This window comes from Neopsephotus bourkii, unplaced genomic scaffold (assembly GCF_033783945.1).
Source record: "Neopsephotus bourkii isolate Nb327-2 ecotype Australia unplaced genomic scaffold, CSIRO-AGI_Nbou_v1 NB_787, whole genome shotgun sequence".
Lineage (NCBI taxonomy): Eukaryota > Metazoa > Chordata > Aves > Psittaciformes > Psittacidae > Neopsephotus > Neopsephotus bourkii.
In genome coordinates, this window is record NW_026901283.1 from 2,201,895 (window position 1) to 2,220,089 (window position 18,195).

The following is an 18,195-nucleotide window of genomic DNA, read 5'->3' on the forward strand; positions in this document are numbered from 1 at the left end:
GGGACAATGACACTCAGGTGCTGACCAGGGTTCTGGGAGTCAGTAGAAATAGATGAGGCCAATACATTGTGGCAACGGAAATCATATGGTTTGGGATTTTTTTCCGTATGTATTACAGTAATAAAAATACAAAGGTGGAAACAGCAATGGAAGCTTCATTTCATAGCAATAGGAACCAAATATTACAACAGAAGGCTGTTGACTGTGCCCAATACTGTCTGGAGACCATGCAAAGAATGGCATCTGCCAACTAAGAGGCATGTTTTCCCCTTCAGAATCCAACAGCTGCTCATCTTTGTTCTTCAGAGTCCATGTAATGGTCCACATCTATCTCCTGTAGCCTTTGCTGCTAGAGACATGAAGAGCATGACAGTGAAGCAAAAACCTTGAGTTTCACCTACAAGGCAAAGTTAACATGCCACCTGCTTCACCGTAGGTTGATGATGCTGCTGGAGAAAACAGGTGGCCAACAGATTTGTCACACTGGCTAGGAATTAAATCATCACCAGTGTAGCATGCCCAAATAAATGTCCCATAGTTGGGTTCTTGGCTCAGCAAACCCTTCCAAGAGGACTTACTAAGGGTATGTGATCCCTGTGAAGCAAGTCAAGAGAAAACGAGCTTTATTCTCTACAAAGGAAAATGTTGCTCTCTGCTTCAATGCTTCCCCTGTGTGAGAATTAGAACCAAAAATCATAGGAAAAGCAGATCTACAAACCAGCTTAATATAGTGGTTTTGTCAGGGATCTTGTTACCAAAACTCTCTCCCTCAGATGACCTATTGGTCACGGGGAGAAGGCTCCATGTTTTATCTGGGCTTTTTCTAGCCTGGGAGCTAAGCCTGGTAACGTTAGCTTTTGTACTTTAGTGGCCCAGTGATTACATCCACGTGCAGCACAAAGAATCTTCCCAAAGGTATGGGCAGGATAACAGGATACACTGACTCCAGTAAACTGCCGAGCATATTTATCCGTAACAAGAGCTCGAACAGGTAGAATTTCTCTGCTTGCTGACACAGAGGCTATAAAGAGAAGAAAAAGTCTTTAAGGTAGCAAAACATATTTCTCTGAGTACACGGCACCAGCAAACACTGCCAGTGGCTAGTGTGCCTCATCCTCTGAAAAAGGTGTTTATAGCTAAGCTGTGCTGATGACAGTGATGGATTACACCACACCAATGGTCGCCCAGTAGAAGAAAGAGAGCATGGATGCTCCTGAAAAGGTCAGGAATAGCAAAGGGGATCCCACAAAGAACCCTTTCTGGAGAACAGTGAGAATAAGGTCTAGCCATGCCAGGGTCCTGCTATACCCACTAAAGCTTGAATGGGGACTTCTTTAGAACTACGCATTTCCCTACCTGACAATGAAAATGGCACAGCGCTGACACAGACCTCACCATTCCATACAACCACTGAGAGAAGGGCCGCACCATTCCAAGGCAGGGTGCAAATTCCCAGAGAGCAGAAGTATTGGGGGAGGGAAAAAAAAAAAAACCAAGCAAAAAAAAAAAAAAAAGAAAATAACCCAAAAAAGAAGAAATAAAAATAAGCCAGGTATGACAAACATGCCACATGAAGAGTCCTCTGGAGTATGGAAGCACACGTGGAGCACATTTCTTGCAAGACCTGAAAGGGATCACACTCTATCTCTGTTATACTGATAAGGAAAAGTTACTCACTGTTGCCTATAAAACAAATGAGCAGATGGATGATCAGGTAAAGAACACTGAATGCTCACAAAAAAAGTACATAAGAGTATTTTCTCTTTTAAAGAAGCGAACAAGGACTCTATAACAACTGGTTGTTTCTGGTCACCGAGACCTTCAGAAGTTGTCTCCTCTTCCATCTCTCCTACACATAAATTAAAAAGGGAAAATGAATTATGCAATCTTTTCCACTGTCAATCAGTTCCTCAGCCTTGAATTAACCAGATATTGATTTACACCAAAGGAATAAAATGATGTGAGGAAAACAGTTGCTCAGAAATGGTGGAATACATTACTCCCCAAATGGGCTTAATATTTCAATCAACACTGTCTCCAAGTGCTTAACCAATTATCTCCCATAATTTGATTTTGTTTTCTTTAAAACTTGAGCAGACATGAGCACCTTTGAATCACTTCATGTAATATAAATAACTACACAGATTACAATCAATTTGGGCTATGTTACACATTTGGTTCTTTAAAATCTGAAGTACTAAGGTACTAAAATAAACACAACCCTTTCCAGCTTTAAAAATTTCTCAACCAAGCAAAAAGTATTTACCATTCTCCAAAGTAATCCAGAACACAAACCATATTGTTCACTAATGTACATTCAATCGGGGATGCAATGTTATCACTAATCTAACATGAAATGTAGGTGTGAAGAAGACCATTCTGTATCTGTACCAACTTTAAAACACTATCATCAGTTACTGACGAATATGTTTAAAATATGAACTGACCCACTAGCTACTCTACTAATCCTAGGGTTTTATTTTGCCTGGAATTCTCTAGGGTTTATTGAGAAAACAGCAAGTAAACAGCACATACGCAGAGGCACAGTTCTCCATCAAGAAAGTGTTCCACAAGAACATGCAAAAACCCACACTGAAAGTACCTCATGGGTAGATCTAAAGAAGGCAAAATATGATGAAAGTAGTAATGATGAAAGAAACACTAGGTGAATGTAGAGGCAGAAGTAATATGAAGAAAACAGAAATGTGCAGATTTACTTGTTCCAGTCAACAACAGTAACTAAAGTTTATTGATTTCAGTTTCAGCAGCTAAAAATCCATTCAAACATTTTTATATGATACAGACAACACTATCCCATATTCAAACTTTTATCAAAGTAATAATATAGGCTAGAATTTTCTCAGTCATTGTGATTTACTCATCAATTTGTACAATAAAACCTATTTTGAAATATATATATTACTAAGTGCAAATAGTTCTTTTAATCCAGTTCTAATTTGGCTGTTCCATTGTATGGAAATATCTAAGTAAAGAGAATGAAAAAATATAACCGTTAGCTACAAAAATAGCTGGACACATTCTCAGCCACTGTCTCTCAACTGTTCCCTTTATATCCACTATAAAACTATTTCCAACACACTAATCACATCTATTCGGAAGAAACTAAAATTATATGATTTCAAACTATTTTCATTAGAAAAACAGTTCTTTAACAACTGCATTTATTCTTCTACCTAATTATATACTCTTAAAGGCCAAATACTCAGTCAGCATAAAAAAATACCCATAGCCTTTTATTAAAGGATAAAGCACAAGATAAGAGTTCATAAGAAAAATAAAGATGCTCTTTGCTCTACCAGCAACACTGTCCAATACAGGACATTATATTTCATTTTAAATATCTTAAATACATATATGTCGAAGTCTTAGTACCTCCATATCAGAGACTTACTACAATTAAGTCTATTCATGTTACGATATTCCAGCATTGTAAGTTGCTGGACTAGCATAGCTAGTGTTTCCTTATAATATTTCATGTAACAGCCAAGATGTTAAAAAACTTCTACCTTTCTGAAAAGCTCTCCCCTAACTCAATACTAAGTAATGTGCACTTAAAGCTCCGCAGCCCTGCCAAGAAATCTTACCTATCTACATAGAGTATTATTGTGACCAACAGTCAAATAAAAAAGATTGAACTGATGAATATTTGATTCTGGTATCTCAGGACAGCATTACTCAAATTAGAGGACTAACACTACCTTTTGTTTCTTTTACCTATGCACCTGTTACACTTTGTATGCAAAAGCTGTTTATTAAATGCAAGCAAAAGCCTTATTTCCTGTTTCATAATGGTCATGGTCTGACCTTCTCCATATTCAGTGCACACTTCTACAAAAAAACAAAATCAATTTCAAGTACAAAGCAGCAGCTATCTAATCCACAAATCAAAACTACAGCAGTGTTCTGCTCTTCCTAAAACAATCTTGAAGCCATGATTATATTAAAGACACAGATATGAGGGGATTTTTCAACTTCCAAACAGATATGCAAACAAAGTGTTACAATCCAGGGGCACAGGTAAATCAATAAGCAAGCAAACTATGTGATGTTTGTGCAGCGTCCTCTCAAATCCTGCAATCCCTTCTAGAAAGTCTGGGTCTACATCTCCCTCTTCTTTACTCATGTTCTTCTCACATGGCTTGGTCTCAGAAACTTTCCATGCCTGTAACGGAAACTTGAGCCAACTTCTTAAATGTATGATTTCTTCATCTCCACTCATCATCCACTTCTGTTTCTGAGAAGCTCCTCATCATGACACCTGTATCTCAAGAAGCAAAACAGGAAACATCACAGGGATGAAGCAAGGAAAGATGAATAATAATATGCCTCTGTGTCTTTAATAAAATCCCAACTTTTCATTCAAGTTCCTTTTAGGAAATAAGAGTTCCTTTCACAAAAGCGAAGTTTTGCCAAACTAGGTACATAAATATGTGCCGAAATTGGGGTGACCAATGAAATCTCCTAATCTGCGCCTCTGTTCCTGACATGACGAGCAGGAAAAATCCTGTACCAGCTAGTCTCACATACTGTGGAAAACATCATCAGGTGCCAAGCTTGCAGAACTAGTCTGTGGCAGCCAGCTCAACTAAAAGAAACCACTGACCCATCTACTAACTTATCCGCTACTGAAAACAGTGTGAGTTATCTTTACTCAGGACCCGTTTATCCAAGTATGTAGAGCTCCAGCCCACAAACGAGATGGAAAACAAAGATGTAAGCCTCTCCTTTACTTTCCCATCGCTCCCTGACCTACCCAACTTCCACAATACACTTGCATTTTTACACACTTAACAGATACTGAAGATGCTTCCTCTGCATTACAGTAGCTGAACTACAAGGTGACAAAGGCCTAATGTATTTTCAATGTGTCTTTGTCCCTAAAATCACATCATAAAGCTTGGGGTTGGGGTGGAGGGGACTTGCATACCCGTTTTTGCCATCCAAAACTTAGGATCGAGCAGGCCCACAGCCAACTGCAGCACTGTTCAGAGTCTAATAACAAAAAGGCAGAGGGATGACTCATCCACAAAATGGAGACGCAGCCATCTTGCATCCAAACAGGCAGCCCAAGTCATTTGCCTGCCTCATGATTTTGCCCAAATGCTGAATGAGGGGGTGCAGCAGAAATTATTTCTGCACACTCCCCAGCCATCAAGCCCTCAGGCACCAAAAGCATCCTGCCAGCCAGCTCTCAGTGAGACAGAAGCATGAAAGCAATTTTATCTCTCCCATTTTAAAATAAACATTAGCACCAAAATCTCCTCCTAGCAGAGGCAGAGCAGATTCTACCTCTTATCAGCTACCCTCTCGAATTCTCAGAATTCCACCTCCCTCTGAAATCCTCCTTTCTTCTGCAATGCACTTGACAGCAGCGTGCTCCATACATAGGGCACACTTCACTCAGAAAGACAGCATAGTCCTTTCTTTGCCAACTCATCCCAGCAAAACAATGGTTTTGTTTCAGCTCTCTTACACTAGAAATGAGGGACAGCTGTAGAGACAGAGTCCTATCCGAGCACAAAGAGTCTTGGCTTTGGTTCTCGCACACTGCAATAGAGATGATAACTGAACCTTGGATGGTCAAAGCAAAAAACCCTCTGACAACACTCTGGGTGTTGCAGCAACAATAGCTGTTAAATAACTGGCCAGAAATGTATTTGCAGTGCAGGGATTATATGTCAAAGAAAAATACATATTCCCTCAATTCTGATCTCTTGAAGAAGTCCTTACCCCTAAAAGTGCTTAGTAGGCAAACAGTCCTGAAAACCTGTCCCTCAGTGATCATGCCTGCTGTTGAGAAACATGCTATTGCTTACTCAGGAAAGGCAACTACCACAGATTTACAGAGGACAAAAAGCCAAGGCAGCCACACATGTCCCATTAGAAGGACATCCAGAATATGTCCAGATACCACCCAATTACTTTATACCACTTAATCTTTTATTATGATAATCACTGTATGCAAGAAACAAAAACCACAATTTCACTGTTCCCTAATCATCATAACTCCATATTCTCTCAGAGCACCAGAAATTAACTGCAGACAAGTAGTTCAATTTATTATTGACATCCTTACTGGTTAAGCAGATGTCTACGCTCAGCATATGCACCATACAGATTACAAGACATCCCGGCTGCTCACTGCTGCATGCGGAAGGAGAACTGCGGAAAAAGATTATTTATTGTCAGAAAGATCTGACACCGGCTGTCACCTGAAACAACCAAGGAATTTCCAGTTTTCTTTTGAAGAGACAATTTACTGGCAGGCCGGTGGTTCTGACTTTGATCTTCGCAGCAGCCAACACCAGCAGAAGAATTTTGTAGCTCAGTAACAAAACACAGAAACCTCCCGGACTGTTAATTCAATTACAGTATTTTGGCAAGGAAGCCTTTCCCTTATACCTTGGGGAAAGTCTTCAGATTAAACAGTGCATGCTTTAAAGCCACATGCACCTCCGTTATTTGGTGTAACTGTTTATGCACCTCATCACTTTGAGAGAAAAAATATTCCACAGCAACTTGATTGGAAGACTTAGATTTTTCCTCATTTTCCAAGGTTGCATAACCGTATTGACTGTCCCATGTACAGAGACGTAATTTATAAGGCCATTTGCAACCTAATCTGACAGAAAAGGGTAGAGATTTCACAGGTGATCAATCCCTACAACAGGTTTATGGAATAAATAACCAAGGTAGCCCCCTGAGCCATGTGCCCAGTTCACAAACATCAGGGATACATCACGTTTTGATTAAATATACCCCAAGAACTACAAGGCAGTGAGAGGCTGCTCAGGCACTATGCTGCTGGAAAAATCAGGGATGCTAATGGCATTGGTTTGTAAAGAAAAAGAAGGGAGGATGCTTAAGGTATCACAGTGCCACCAAAACTGAGAAAGCTGCAGGAAACTCCTCCTCACTAGTTCAGCTGCTCACAGAGCTACTTTTCAACTTACTGAGCAGTACAGCAATACCTTCACAGCTTCCATCTTTAGGGGCTCCTGCTGACATGTTAGCAGCACTTCTCAGGATTCATTAAAGGCATTTGAACAACAGCTGTCCTCTTTTGCCAATAAAAACTGGAAAAGCAGACATAAACTGCCGTATAGGTGGCCTCAGAAAACCCTGAAAAAATAAAAATGCTTCTCAAACCCTTTCAACAAGATCCTCCCCAGGCAGGGTAAGCTAAGCACTGCCACAACAGGTCAGATCCCTGGTCCATCTGTTTGAGAATCGTGCCTCCTGTGATCGGGACCAGATGCTTCATAAGGTGGAACAGCACAAGTAGTGAACAATGATGCAATTCACCCAAAGGGGAAATTCCTTCCTAACCTCATCAATTAGCATGCAGGTTTAATATGCTTAATTTATTTTTAATCCTATTTACTGCAACTCTGGACATTGTCATTGTATATATATAAATGTCCTGGTCTGCTTGGAATCCAACTAAACTTTTGGCCTCAGTAATATCATGTGATATAATTATGCCAGGTTTCAAATGTTCCAATTTTCATTTAAACATCCCTTTGTTCTTGCACTATGGGAACTAACCCAGCTATTCACCACCTCTCTTACACTCCCAAGTGCTCCAGCTCGGCTTGTGTCATGAGCTCCCACGTCATACTGTGCTCTGTTACAGAGTGGGGACATAATCTGAGGGCCTTTAAGGCAACAATTTAGCATCTTCTATCAGTTATGCAGCAACATTTCTATAGGCTAGATTGCTGGGATCAACTGGCCCCTACCAGCTCTAACAACATTTCACATCTTCCAGGTCTTTCAAGCTCACTTTCCTGTTGTTTTCCACTCCAGAGCTGCCCTCCTTATAAGCAATCTGTTTCACCCTCTGTGGTTCTCTTTGAACCCCCCTGACAAATTTGGATACATTTAGTTATAAAAGAACAGAGAAGAAGCATACCATGCTGGGCTTTTCAAGGTCACACAGGGAACCTCTCCCTCAGAGCAAAGAATTCTCCTCCTATCTCCATGCCTGAATAAAGAACAACAGTGTCCAACCAAGCAAAACCAATCCCATTTTGCCCTGGGCTGCTGTTCTTATGAACTGCAGGTTCCTCAGTGCAATAGTAACTTTATCCTGTTTTGTTACTTCGGGATGAGCTCACAATGTATTCACTGTGATTATAATGTCAAGTACTCCAGTGCAACTGGTCACACATTTCTGCTCACACAAAGCTGCAAAAGGCGTCAAGGTATAAAGCCACACCTTCATTCAACCAAATATCAGTGAAAAAAAAATAATATATATATATATATACACATATATAATGGTGTATGCAAGCAACAGACAAGGAAGGGAGACTTACGGCAAACTTGAGGTTTAGGACCTTCTCATGTCCACAAAACATAGTTCTGCTTTCAGTAACTCTTTGGGCTAAATTTTCTTCTTCCAGCCTCTGGAGCTAAAACTTTGGACCCCAGGCCACAGGTTCTTAATACCAAAGTCTTTAGGAGAGAAAGAGTAGGTAGGTCTAGATGATATCTCATGGGAAGATGGCCCCCCAAGGAGATGACAGAGCTTTTACAATATCTGTAAGAAACACCACATAGCCATCACTATTTTGCCGTAAGTTTTTTGATTACAGACTTGGAACTGGTGAATTAGGACAAGAGAATACTTCTTTGCCTCAACCAAAAAGAAAATTACACCACTTCATCCTTCTTTAGAAGGATCTTTAGGCAAGCAATCGATCAAGGGAAAACTCCTGTTTTGGCCTATGGTCCATAAACAAATGGTGCTCTTTAATGATCAAAATAGCACTAATAGAACTGGTAATAAGCACCATGTTGCCAACTGTTAGCTCATTAAGTAATATGACCATATGCAACTCTTTTCTCTGTTTGAGGATCATATACTGATTAGAGTCAAAAAATCACACTCCTAATAGCAACTTGATTGTCTCATTGCACACTTCTCAATGACCTCCCATGCTGTTCAATACCTCTGCAGCAGTCTTAGAAACTTTGTTCCAGAGCGATAATCTTAACACTTTCTAAGGGGACATAAATGATTTCCTGTTATATCTCACATGTGCAAAGACGACATACTGAACTTCGTACTCCTACTTATTGCTCTTAGGCAATGCTCAAACAGCATTCCAAGCCACAAGTATCAGAGGACTGCTATACCAGCATCTCCAGTACCTCTGATCAGCCAGCAAGTGGTTTGCCTTTGGCATTTCAGGATTTGCTGAGGTTGAAAGAGAAGACAGTAATGATACAGAACAATTCCCCCATCAGCAATGGCAAAAGTAATCTTGGAGGCCTTGAGTGCAATGCTTTCACTGCTTCTGGGTCGTTACTGAATATGAAGTAAAAATGATGTGATATTTTCTGTTTGTCACACACAAAACCAGAGTTTGGGTAAGGAAACCTTTTAACGGACTCAACAGCGGTATTTTTGGTTGCTAGAATTCTCTATCTGCTGTGCTAAAATTAGCTTTAAGTAAATGTGCGATACAAGCAGCACATACTTTGCCTCAGAAAAAAAATCCACTGGCCTCGTACAGATCATGTGAACTTGATTACTTAGTTGCGCTATAAGAACATCAATTATTCCAAGCCTTATCTAACTGTAGATTTGCATCTACATTAGCAATGGCACTGCCACGTATCAAAATGCATGATGTTTAAAAAGCCTCAGCTCTTTTACCAAAGCAAGGGAAAGCTCCTGGAAACACAGTTGCTGCCACTTGACGAGATGGTTATGCAGAAAAGAGGTAAGATCGAAAAAGCCTTCGCCACTGCCCTCTACCCTTCCACCCTTCCCTCTGAAGGGAAAAAGCAAGTCTTTCTCTTCTGTCAACGCATCCTTCCTTCCATATTACAGTATGAAAAGAAGGAATTGGATGTATTGAATTTTCACTCCCTGACACCAAAGCTACAGAAGATGATATTCTTTCAAGCTTTTCATCGATCAATAAAAGGGTTCCCTAAGTTCTGCTCTGCTTTTACAACCGGTGTCACAGAAGTTGATTCTATTATTATCGCTCACCAGAGCGTGCATCACAACCTGAGCAACGGCAAAACAGAGTCATTCAAACATAGCGAGTACTCTGTGTTGGGCAAAGTTCACAGCAGCTGTTCAGGTCCCAGAAAGACATCTGAGAGAAGCACCATAAATAACGACATCACATGGAGGCTCCCATTGCACAACCAACATACATCTTCCCTGCTCAGGAATTTATGCTTCACACCCTATGCTGTCAGTCAAGAGCATATTACAAACTGTGTTTTCAGGATGATCCAGAGGATATTTCAGAAAGTAACACAGTCGTCCTGCCGGCTGAGTCTTTTCAAAATACTCCTTCTATTCCATTACAAAAGAGACAAGTGTTTCTATAATCTCATCCAAACCACAGTCTTTCTCAGGAGCAAACTATAGGTCCATGCATATCTTTTATATATCACAGATGTCCAAAACCAGTTTCAGCAATTCTGACTGAAACTCAAAAGGACTGCTACTTCACAGGCACAGGATCTAAGTTTTTCTTCAGATGTACAATTGTATTTTCTCAGGCTCCAATTTCAGCAAATCCCTAATTTGAGCAGCCCCTTTTTAGGATTCTTAATTTGTTTTACTGCTGGATTCAAATTAAACCCAGTTCTCCTAAAACATCTCATTCCTAGCCTCTGCAAGGGGAGAATCACTTTTCAAAGCAGTGCCTAGCTACAACTGAGAGAGAAGCTATATGGCTTTTTTATAAAAATGAGATTTCTTTTTTTTCCCCTTTCCTAGAGCTTTTGCCACAAATTGCCTTCTAGGGCTTGGTTCAGAAATTCCAAGTTCAGTTTATTGTTTTACTCATTAAGAACTAACTCCTTTTAGCAACTCTGTTAATCTTGGAGTTTGAAGTTATTTTTATTAAAGTAACGCCCAGAGTTTAGATATTCCATAAAAAGATCAGGAATTATTTTTATTAAAGTAACACCCAAGGTTTAGACATTCCTTGCAAAATCCGGAAAAACACCTTCATTCTTAGAAAGGTTCTTAGCCTTTTCCTTGTAAACACAGATTTCAGAGACAACTGAGCACCAAGAAGTTTTATCAGCCTTTTTTAATCAAAGAGTTAAAAAAGGGGTACTAAGGCAGGATTTTTCCTGCTTACAAAAATCCCGAGCCTTCTGCTATTAACACAAAATGTGGCTTTTTCCTCACCCTTTCTTGTCTTCTGTCATGGAAGAAATAACACCGATCTCCATTCCCCGGCAACAGATTTCTCATGAGACATTTACCCTGGCTCTGGGGTGCTCCGCCAGCAGTCAGTACCTCTGGTTGTACTCAGCATCTGTCCCTCAGCCAGCAGGGAGACCCACCGACTCAGGCCACACCAGTTCCTGATGGAGCTTGTTAGACTACAAGAAACTTCTTAGCATTCTTTAGCCACAACAGAAGTGGGGCTGCAAAGTAAAGGATCTTACCTCCATTCTCAGGAGCCTCAGGCACTGAAACCTTCTGCTCTCCAGTGGCAGCCCTGTCTCAAGGACAGTATGAAGTGCTGCCTTTTTGTTTGAGCAACTACGTTGATAAACTAGGTGACATCACTCAGGTTCCTTACCATGACTTAAACACGGTTTGTGTTTGGAGGGGAAAGGGAATATCTTTTGATCACTACTTCCCATCTGGAGCATAAGCAACCGCTTTGTCAGCAAGCCTCCTCCAAGGGCTCTTGCTCTTTAGGCACAACAGGCCAAAGACATCACAAAGTTAATAACATGTTTTCCATCAAGGCGCTTCTTCCCCATTGAAGGTGGCACGTAGTGACAATTTTCATCTCTTTAATGTAGAAATTAGGGCTGGGGCAAAATCTTTTCAATTCCTCCGGCAGAGAGGTTAAGTTGCAACATACTCACCTTTCTCTCTGCAGCGTGTATAATTTCAGCTTGCTCAATAGCAGCGGCACTCCTGAGTTCAGGAGGACTTTAAAAGGAGCGATTATGCTCAAGGAAGTAAGCTAACATGAATAAACTGCCCAGGCAACAGGGAGACATTCCAGAGCCCTGTGCTGTCACCAGGCTTTTGGCCAATGCTGCTTAATCATATATATGCAAAATGCAAGTTACGGAAAGATGCATCACAGTTTAGAATATTCTCAGTGAATAATTTCACACTGCACTGAAGACGCTTGCCTGCAAACTGTCCTCAGACGAAGGCACCGGAATCTTCTCCCCATTTTCAGAGCTTCTACCGGTGTAAGCAGTGCGAGTGGTACACCAAAGGCTTCTCTGCAGGGCTTTTCAGTTCATCAGGCAGTTTTCGAAGCGAAGTTTGGGAGCAAGTATAGCACCACTTAAGCACCACACTAATAAAATTTGTACCTCTTATGGCCATAAGGCACCAAGGCAGCTGCTACCAGCTACCTTCTCATCTAGGCTCAGCTGGCACATGCCAATTCACACTATCCAGGTATGTTAACACCTGACTGAAACTCAAAATGCTCACGGCACAGGGAGATATTTTCACTACAAGGCCCACAGTTTACAATGTCTTCAGCATTAAACACAGCCATGCTCATAGCTTAAATATTTAAGCCCCTCTTGAGCCTTGTCACTAAATTTATAAAGCTCTATCTGGAAAGCTTTGATCTTCTATGCAGCACCACGTATAAAACCTAGCCAGCCACGCTGTAGTTATGAGGAGAGAGACAACTTTCCCACCACTTGACAGATTATAGTTTTCACATCAGATAATAGAATCACAGTTGTATCTCCATCTGCAGACTTCATTTACAAAGATATGACTGTTCAGCAGCTCCCACTGGCATAAGACAGTGGTCAAATTCTCAAGAACACCCACATTCTAACTGAGACACACCTGTTAATGCTTTTTTTGCAGTACCTTATAGACACAAAGATTTAACTGCCTTGAAAGCAGTTCCCTCACATGCTTTTGTGATCAACTTAAATCTACGTATCATAGTAGCTTTTTAAAACAGTGCTGGGTAAGCTGCAAAGATTTGCCTCTGTACAGCATTCTCAGAATTAAATGAAACCAAAGATAACTCTGGCACAATTTTTTTAAAGGTCACAAGCTTTCCCCCTCCAAAACCTCTAACAATTCAGCAGGAACAACTTTGCAAACCCGTTCTGTGCGTGCCTACAAGCCCAAGTACTACAAATGAATACAATGAAGACCTATTGCTTCTACTCTATGCTTTTAGGCACCTATTTTTTACTACCAGCTGAAGAAAGCTTTTTTTTTTTTCTAAGTGCAATATCACGAGTTAACTGTTAAAAATCACTGCAGAAATTTAAGGTACAATCTCAAAAGCTGACTGCACTTTCTGTTCCAAAGCATACTTGTACTGTAAAAGTGAAATATAAAAACCTCCAACAAAGCAGGGTATAGTTTTGCTGGGATATAACTTCAATAGCTGCACATAAGTCAGGAAAACACAACATAACCTGTCCTTCACTCATGACCCAAGCAGCATTCTCCTAATGATCTAACATATAAAGAAGGTGCAGGCCTGGGAAAAGCTTTTGTTGCTTATCCTTAAAAACACATTGCCTTCACCAAGTCTGTGAGATACTTGTGCCACTACTTCAGGTCCATGAACACAAGCAGAGCTGCAAGTCACTCAAGATTTCTAAGCGCTTCAGCTCACCTAAAGGGAAAACTGTAAAGTCACAATTTTAGGAAGACCTCTCCTATATGAAGACAGGCTGGGAGAGTTGGGCTTGTTCAGTCTGCACACGAGAAGGCTCCGGGGAGACCTTGAAGCAGCTTCCAGTACCTAAGGGTGCTTACAGCACAGCTGGAGATGGACTTTTTAAAAGGGCATGTAGTGAGAAGACAAGGGAGAATGGTTTTAAGCTGACAGAGAGATTTAGATTAGGTATTTGGAAGAAGTTCTTTACTGTGAGGGTGGTGAGGCACTGGCACAGCTGTGACTGCCCCATCCCTGGCAGTGTTCACGGCCAGGTTGGACGGGGCTTTGAGCAACCTGCTCTAGTGGAATGGAAAGTGTCCCTGCCGCGGCAGCTGGATGGAACCAGATGATCTTTAAGGTTCCTTCCAACCCAAGCCATTGTATCATGTATAAATTACAGAATCACTACGGGCAGACAGACGGGTGGGTTTATTAAGCTGGAAAGAAGGGGCTCGTTCTGACACGCAACTTTACTGGGCTATGTGGAGCTGGCTGCTGTGGGCAGCGGCCCGGCGAGTGCTACAAAAGGCGCGCCACGAGGCTGAGGAGCTTTGCCGCGCTGCCGGCTCCCCGCTCGCCGCTCGCTCGGCGTTGCCGAGCTGAAGGACGGCAGAGCCCGCTCCCGGCGCCAAGCCCACGCTGCGGCAGCAGCGGGGTGAGGCCGGGCGGAGGGAGCCCGCGGAGAGCCGTCCCGCGGGGGACAGAGGGGGAAGCCCACGCGGCCCAGCGGCCGCAGCCTGCCCCCGGGCCCCCCTCCTCTCTTCTCCCTCCCTTTCTCCTCAGGAGGCCCCTTCCCGCCCCGAGGTGCGCCCCCCTCCCGCCACGCGCTCCTCTCCTCGCCGACGGGGCGGGGCGCCCCCGCGCGCGTGCTCCGCCGCGGCCCCACTCACCGCCCGGCGGGCGCCCTCCGAGCAGCAGCAGGAGCAGAACAGCGGCGGTGGCAGCGGCGGCGGCAGCGGTAACAGCAGCCGGCACGGCCCGGAGGCGGAAGCGGTGGCAGGAAGTGAGGTCGCCGAGAGGGGGCAGAGCGCTGCTTCCGGAGGCCGGACAGGGAATGGGACGGGGGTCCCACAGGAGTTGGGCTTTTGCGACTCGAAGTAGCGGGGAGCCGGCGCGGAGCCAGGCCTTCGAGCGGCCGGAGTAATGTGGGAAGGGACGGGCTCCGCGGGCATAATCTGCCCCTTCGCGGCATGGCGGCAGCGCTGCCTACCGCCAACACCGCCGCTAATTCCCTCGGCTGCAGAGGGGAAGCTACCTAAAGGGCCCGCCTGCGCGGAGCGGGCGGCAGATATCACCCGAGGGGGCCTTTTCCCCGGGGTAAAGCCGCCCAACCGACCCCTGCCACGGCGCAGTCACCGCGCTGCTGTCCCCACGGGCGCCAGCCCATGGATCACTGCCATCTTATAAACACCCTTTGGTGAACAAAGCCAGGTTTCCTCATGCCCGGATGGAACTGCAGTGCTGCTTACCACTGCTCCGAGGCTGAATTTAGAAGCGAATAGGAAAAAAAAGCGCTTCCTGGTCATACGCTCACTTCTCTTTACGCTGTTCATTAGTATTCTGTTCACTACTTGGCCAATCACTTGGTTGGGATTTACAACATGATACATCCTCGAGTAGTTTTTATGATTAGATGCTTTTATTAAGAAGTAATTTCTGCAGCATTCTTTAAATTAATCGATTCTGTTATTTACCTAGAAAATAAAAGTAACAGGGGTGTGATGTCTTTTAAGCTGCCACCTTTATGCAGATTTCTATAGGCAATCCCATTCTTCAGAGCAATGGAACTAAATTAAGCTAACCACCTTTGCTATTAACAGTATCATATTGGCTTTCAATGTTTTCCAGACATGCAATTCACTGTGTACTTCACAGTCCCAAAGCTCCTCCAGGAAAGCTTCACAGCCTTGCATACACACCCCCCATATAAACACAGAGCAGAACCTCTCTGTGCTGCCACCTATGACACTCCTGGCTCCCAACGCTGTTCCCCTTCACCAGGCAGTAAGGCCACAGTGTCTTCATTCACATTCACTGAATGCATTCAGCAAATTCAACACTGAATTGAACAGAAGAGTTTGCAGGCAGACAGGTACTGCCTTGCTTTCTCTAGGATGCCGTTACCAGAGAAGGCAGGAGCTAATTTCCAAGATGCCAGCAGACAGAAATGATTTAAAACATGTGTAACACTGCACTTCTGTACCCTCAAAGGTTTCTCTGAGCAGGTCTGCCCTGCACTGGGTGCTTTCATGCTGTTTCAGTAGCCCTCAGTTTGCTTCACGGGGCTCAGAGAAAAGCTACACAGAGCAAACCTTTTAGGAAAGTCCCCTTCCCCCTTGCCTTCAGCTCTGCACCAACTAAAAGGCATTGGAAATAGCTCCATACTGGCTCTTATCATCAGCACTGGAAATATCTCCTGAGTTTCTACAATTGTGGGCTTCACTCCACTGAGAGCTGTATGCTTTCAGTCTGCTTTGGTGGCTGCTGCTGTTGCTGTTCATACTTCCTTGCTGGAAAAAAGAAACACTGGTCAACACTGATTATACCATTTATTGTATACGTGTGTGTGCATGTATGCATACCTATATATATATGCATCTAAACAGGATAACAATCAAGAAGTAGTCTTAAGATTAGACAATGTAATTTCACCATTTAGCCACACAAGGCAAAGTTTCAGTCACTGGGTGGAACTAGGCCTTTCGTGTATGGCCTTGGAAAGGCTCAGTGGTAGGGTCATCGCAAAACATCACTAAATTAATTGCAGAGAACTATATTCCATTTAGGTCTTTTCATTTAAAAAAGAAATAAAAATAAAAATTAAAGACTATGCCTTCATAAGTACTATTACAGATGACCTGAATGACTTATTAGTCATACAGTTAATCCCCACATCAGTCGTCTCCTCCACAATACATAAGCCACAAGCTAACAACTACATTGACTCCAAAATTACTCTGGTTAGCAAGGCAAAGGCAGATCAAAGAGTTGTGTGGTGGAACAAACACCACATCAGCAGGCATTCTTCTGTAGAAAGGACATCCTTTTTTCATTGAATCATAGAATGGTTTAGGTTGGAAGGGACCTTGAAGCTCATCCAGTTCCACCCCCTGCCATGGGCTGGGACACCTTCCACTAGACTAGGTTGCTCAAAGCCCCATCCAGCCTGGCCTTGTTTTCTGTTTCTACAAAATCCAATGGCCTGGTTTAAGAACCTTTGCATTTAGTCTTTGCATTTAGAAGGTGGTTTTCAACTCATTATTTCTTGCCCATACTCCCTGTAGGCATGCATGTATGGCAGATGCAGAGCAAGTACAGGTGTACTCTGAATTGGACCTCAGAGTATCAGAGGCATGGGGCTCTTTCCTACTCCCATCCTGACCTTCAGTGTTAAGATGGGAGTGACAACACTTGTCAGTACAGTAAAATTCTCATTTATTTTTGATTTACAAAGTTGAATTACTTGTGATTCCACAGTCCTGTCAACTGTTACAAATCCATCCACGTTTTGGCAATATTTGGGCATTCCCAGCTCTTTTTACCTTCAACATCGGCCTTACTTTGACAGCCAGAAGGGCATCGCCTGGCTGCTCCCTCCCTCACTCCATGCTTCCTCATGCCTCAATCCCTGCTCACGTGGTGCCACAGGGCCGGGGTGTCCGCACCGCACGAGGGCCGGCAGGCCGAGGCCAGCCGGGGAGGGGGTGAGCCCCCTCTTCCCTTCCTCCACTTACCGATGGAGTACATCTCCAGCTGTTGCCGCAGCCGTATCTTCTTCATGCTGTCGTAGAAGTTGGGCTCGGGCGGCGTCTCGGCGGCTGGGGGCAGGGTGAAGATGCGCATGATCCTCCTCTTGTTCCTGCGGGAGAAGGGGCACAAGGCGGTGAGAAGCACGGCCCGGCGCTGCCGCTTCCCGGCAGGAGCCCTCGCTCCGCCTCTCCCCCATTTCCCTCCCCGGCCTGCGCTCACCGTCGCGCGTAGACGAGGAGTGCGAGGCTGGCCAGCACCACCAGCAGGTAGACGTTGGTGGCCTCGTTCCACGCTTCGTGCACCGAGTAGTCGATGCTGTCGCTATCGCCCAGCGCAGCCGACCCGCCGCCTGCCCCGGCGGCCGCCACCGCCATGGGGTACACCGGCCGTTAGGGGCGGGCGCGCCGCGGCGGCGGGAAGTGACGTCATGGAGAGCAGGCGGGGCGGGTGTGAGGTGCAGCGTAGCGGGGTGGTCCTGAGGAGCAGTGTGAGGGTCCCCACGGAGCTCCCCCCCCACTGTTTCCCCTTTTAGTTATCGGTCCCTGGGGGCAGGACGCAAGTAGGTGACTGTTTCTCTCCCAGGGGACCGAACAGTCTTCGTTCTTTCACGGTGTCAGCGTCTGAGGTGAAAGGCAGTCTGGGGGTGGATGGAGGTGTGAATACAGCAGCACTGGAAGTCTGGCAGGCGTGCTGGCAACTGCCTCTTCACCCACTTTGTAGCAGTGGAATCGTGTGGGACCTAAAAAGGGCAAGGAAG

The 18,195-nt window shown here is 44.0% G+C and overlaps 2 protein-coding genes across 7 annotated transcripts in view; both read right to left on the minus strand.

The window, feature by feature from the left end:
* The window catches only part of SLC20A2 (solute carrier family 20 member 2), a 57,943-nt gene extending 43,050 nt beyond the window's left edge, over window positions 1–14,893 (minus strand). For all 4 annotated transcript variants that reach the window (XR_009725716.1, XM_061355227.1, XM_061355226.1 and 1 more), the window contains exon 1: window positions 14,579–14,893. The gene's annotated coding sequence lies outside the window, so the exon portion shown is untranslated. The remainder of the gene's footprint in view (window positions 1–14,578) is intronic.
* SMIM19 (small integral membrane protein 19) lies at window positions 2,707–17,861 on the minus strand. Of its 3 annotated transcripts, none has more exons than XM_061355231.1 (3): window positions 17,658–17,861; window positions 17,423–17,547; window positions 2,707–4,279 (listed from the first exon to the last, which is right to left on the minus strand). In XM_061355231.1, the coding sequence occupies exons 1-3, from the start codon at window positions 17,810–17,812 to the stop codon at window positions 4,227–4,229; spliced, it is 333 nt and encodes a 110-aa protein (XP_061211215.1). In that variant the 5' UTR covers window positions 17,813–17,861; the 3' UTR covers window positions 2,707–4,226. The 3 variants fall into 3 exon arrangements, with proteins under 3 accessions (XP_061211215.1, XP_061211214.1, XP_061211212.1); XM_061355230.1 differs by having other exon boundaries at window positions 2,707–4,285; XM_061355228.1 differs by lacking the exon at window positions 2,707–4,279 and adding an exon at window positions 15,429–16,198 and having other exon boundaries at window positions 17,658–17,860.
* Window positions 17,862–18,195: the final 334 nt, after the last annotated feature.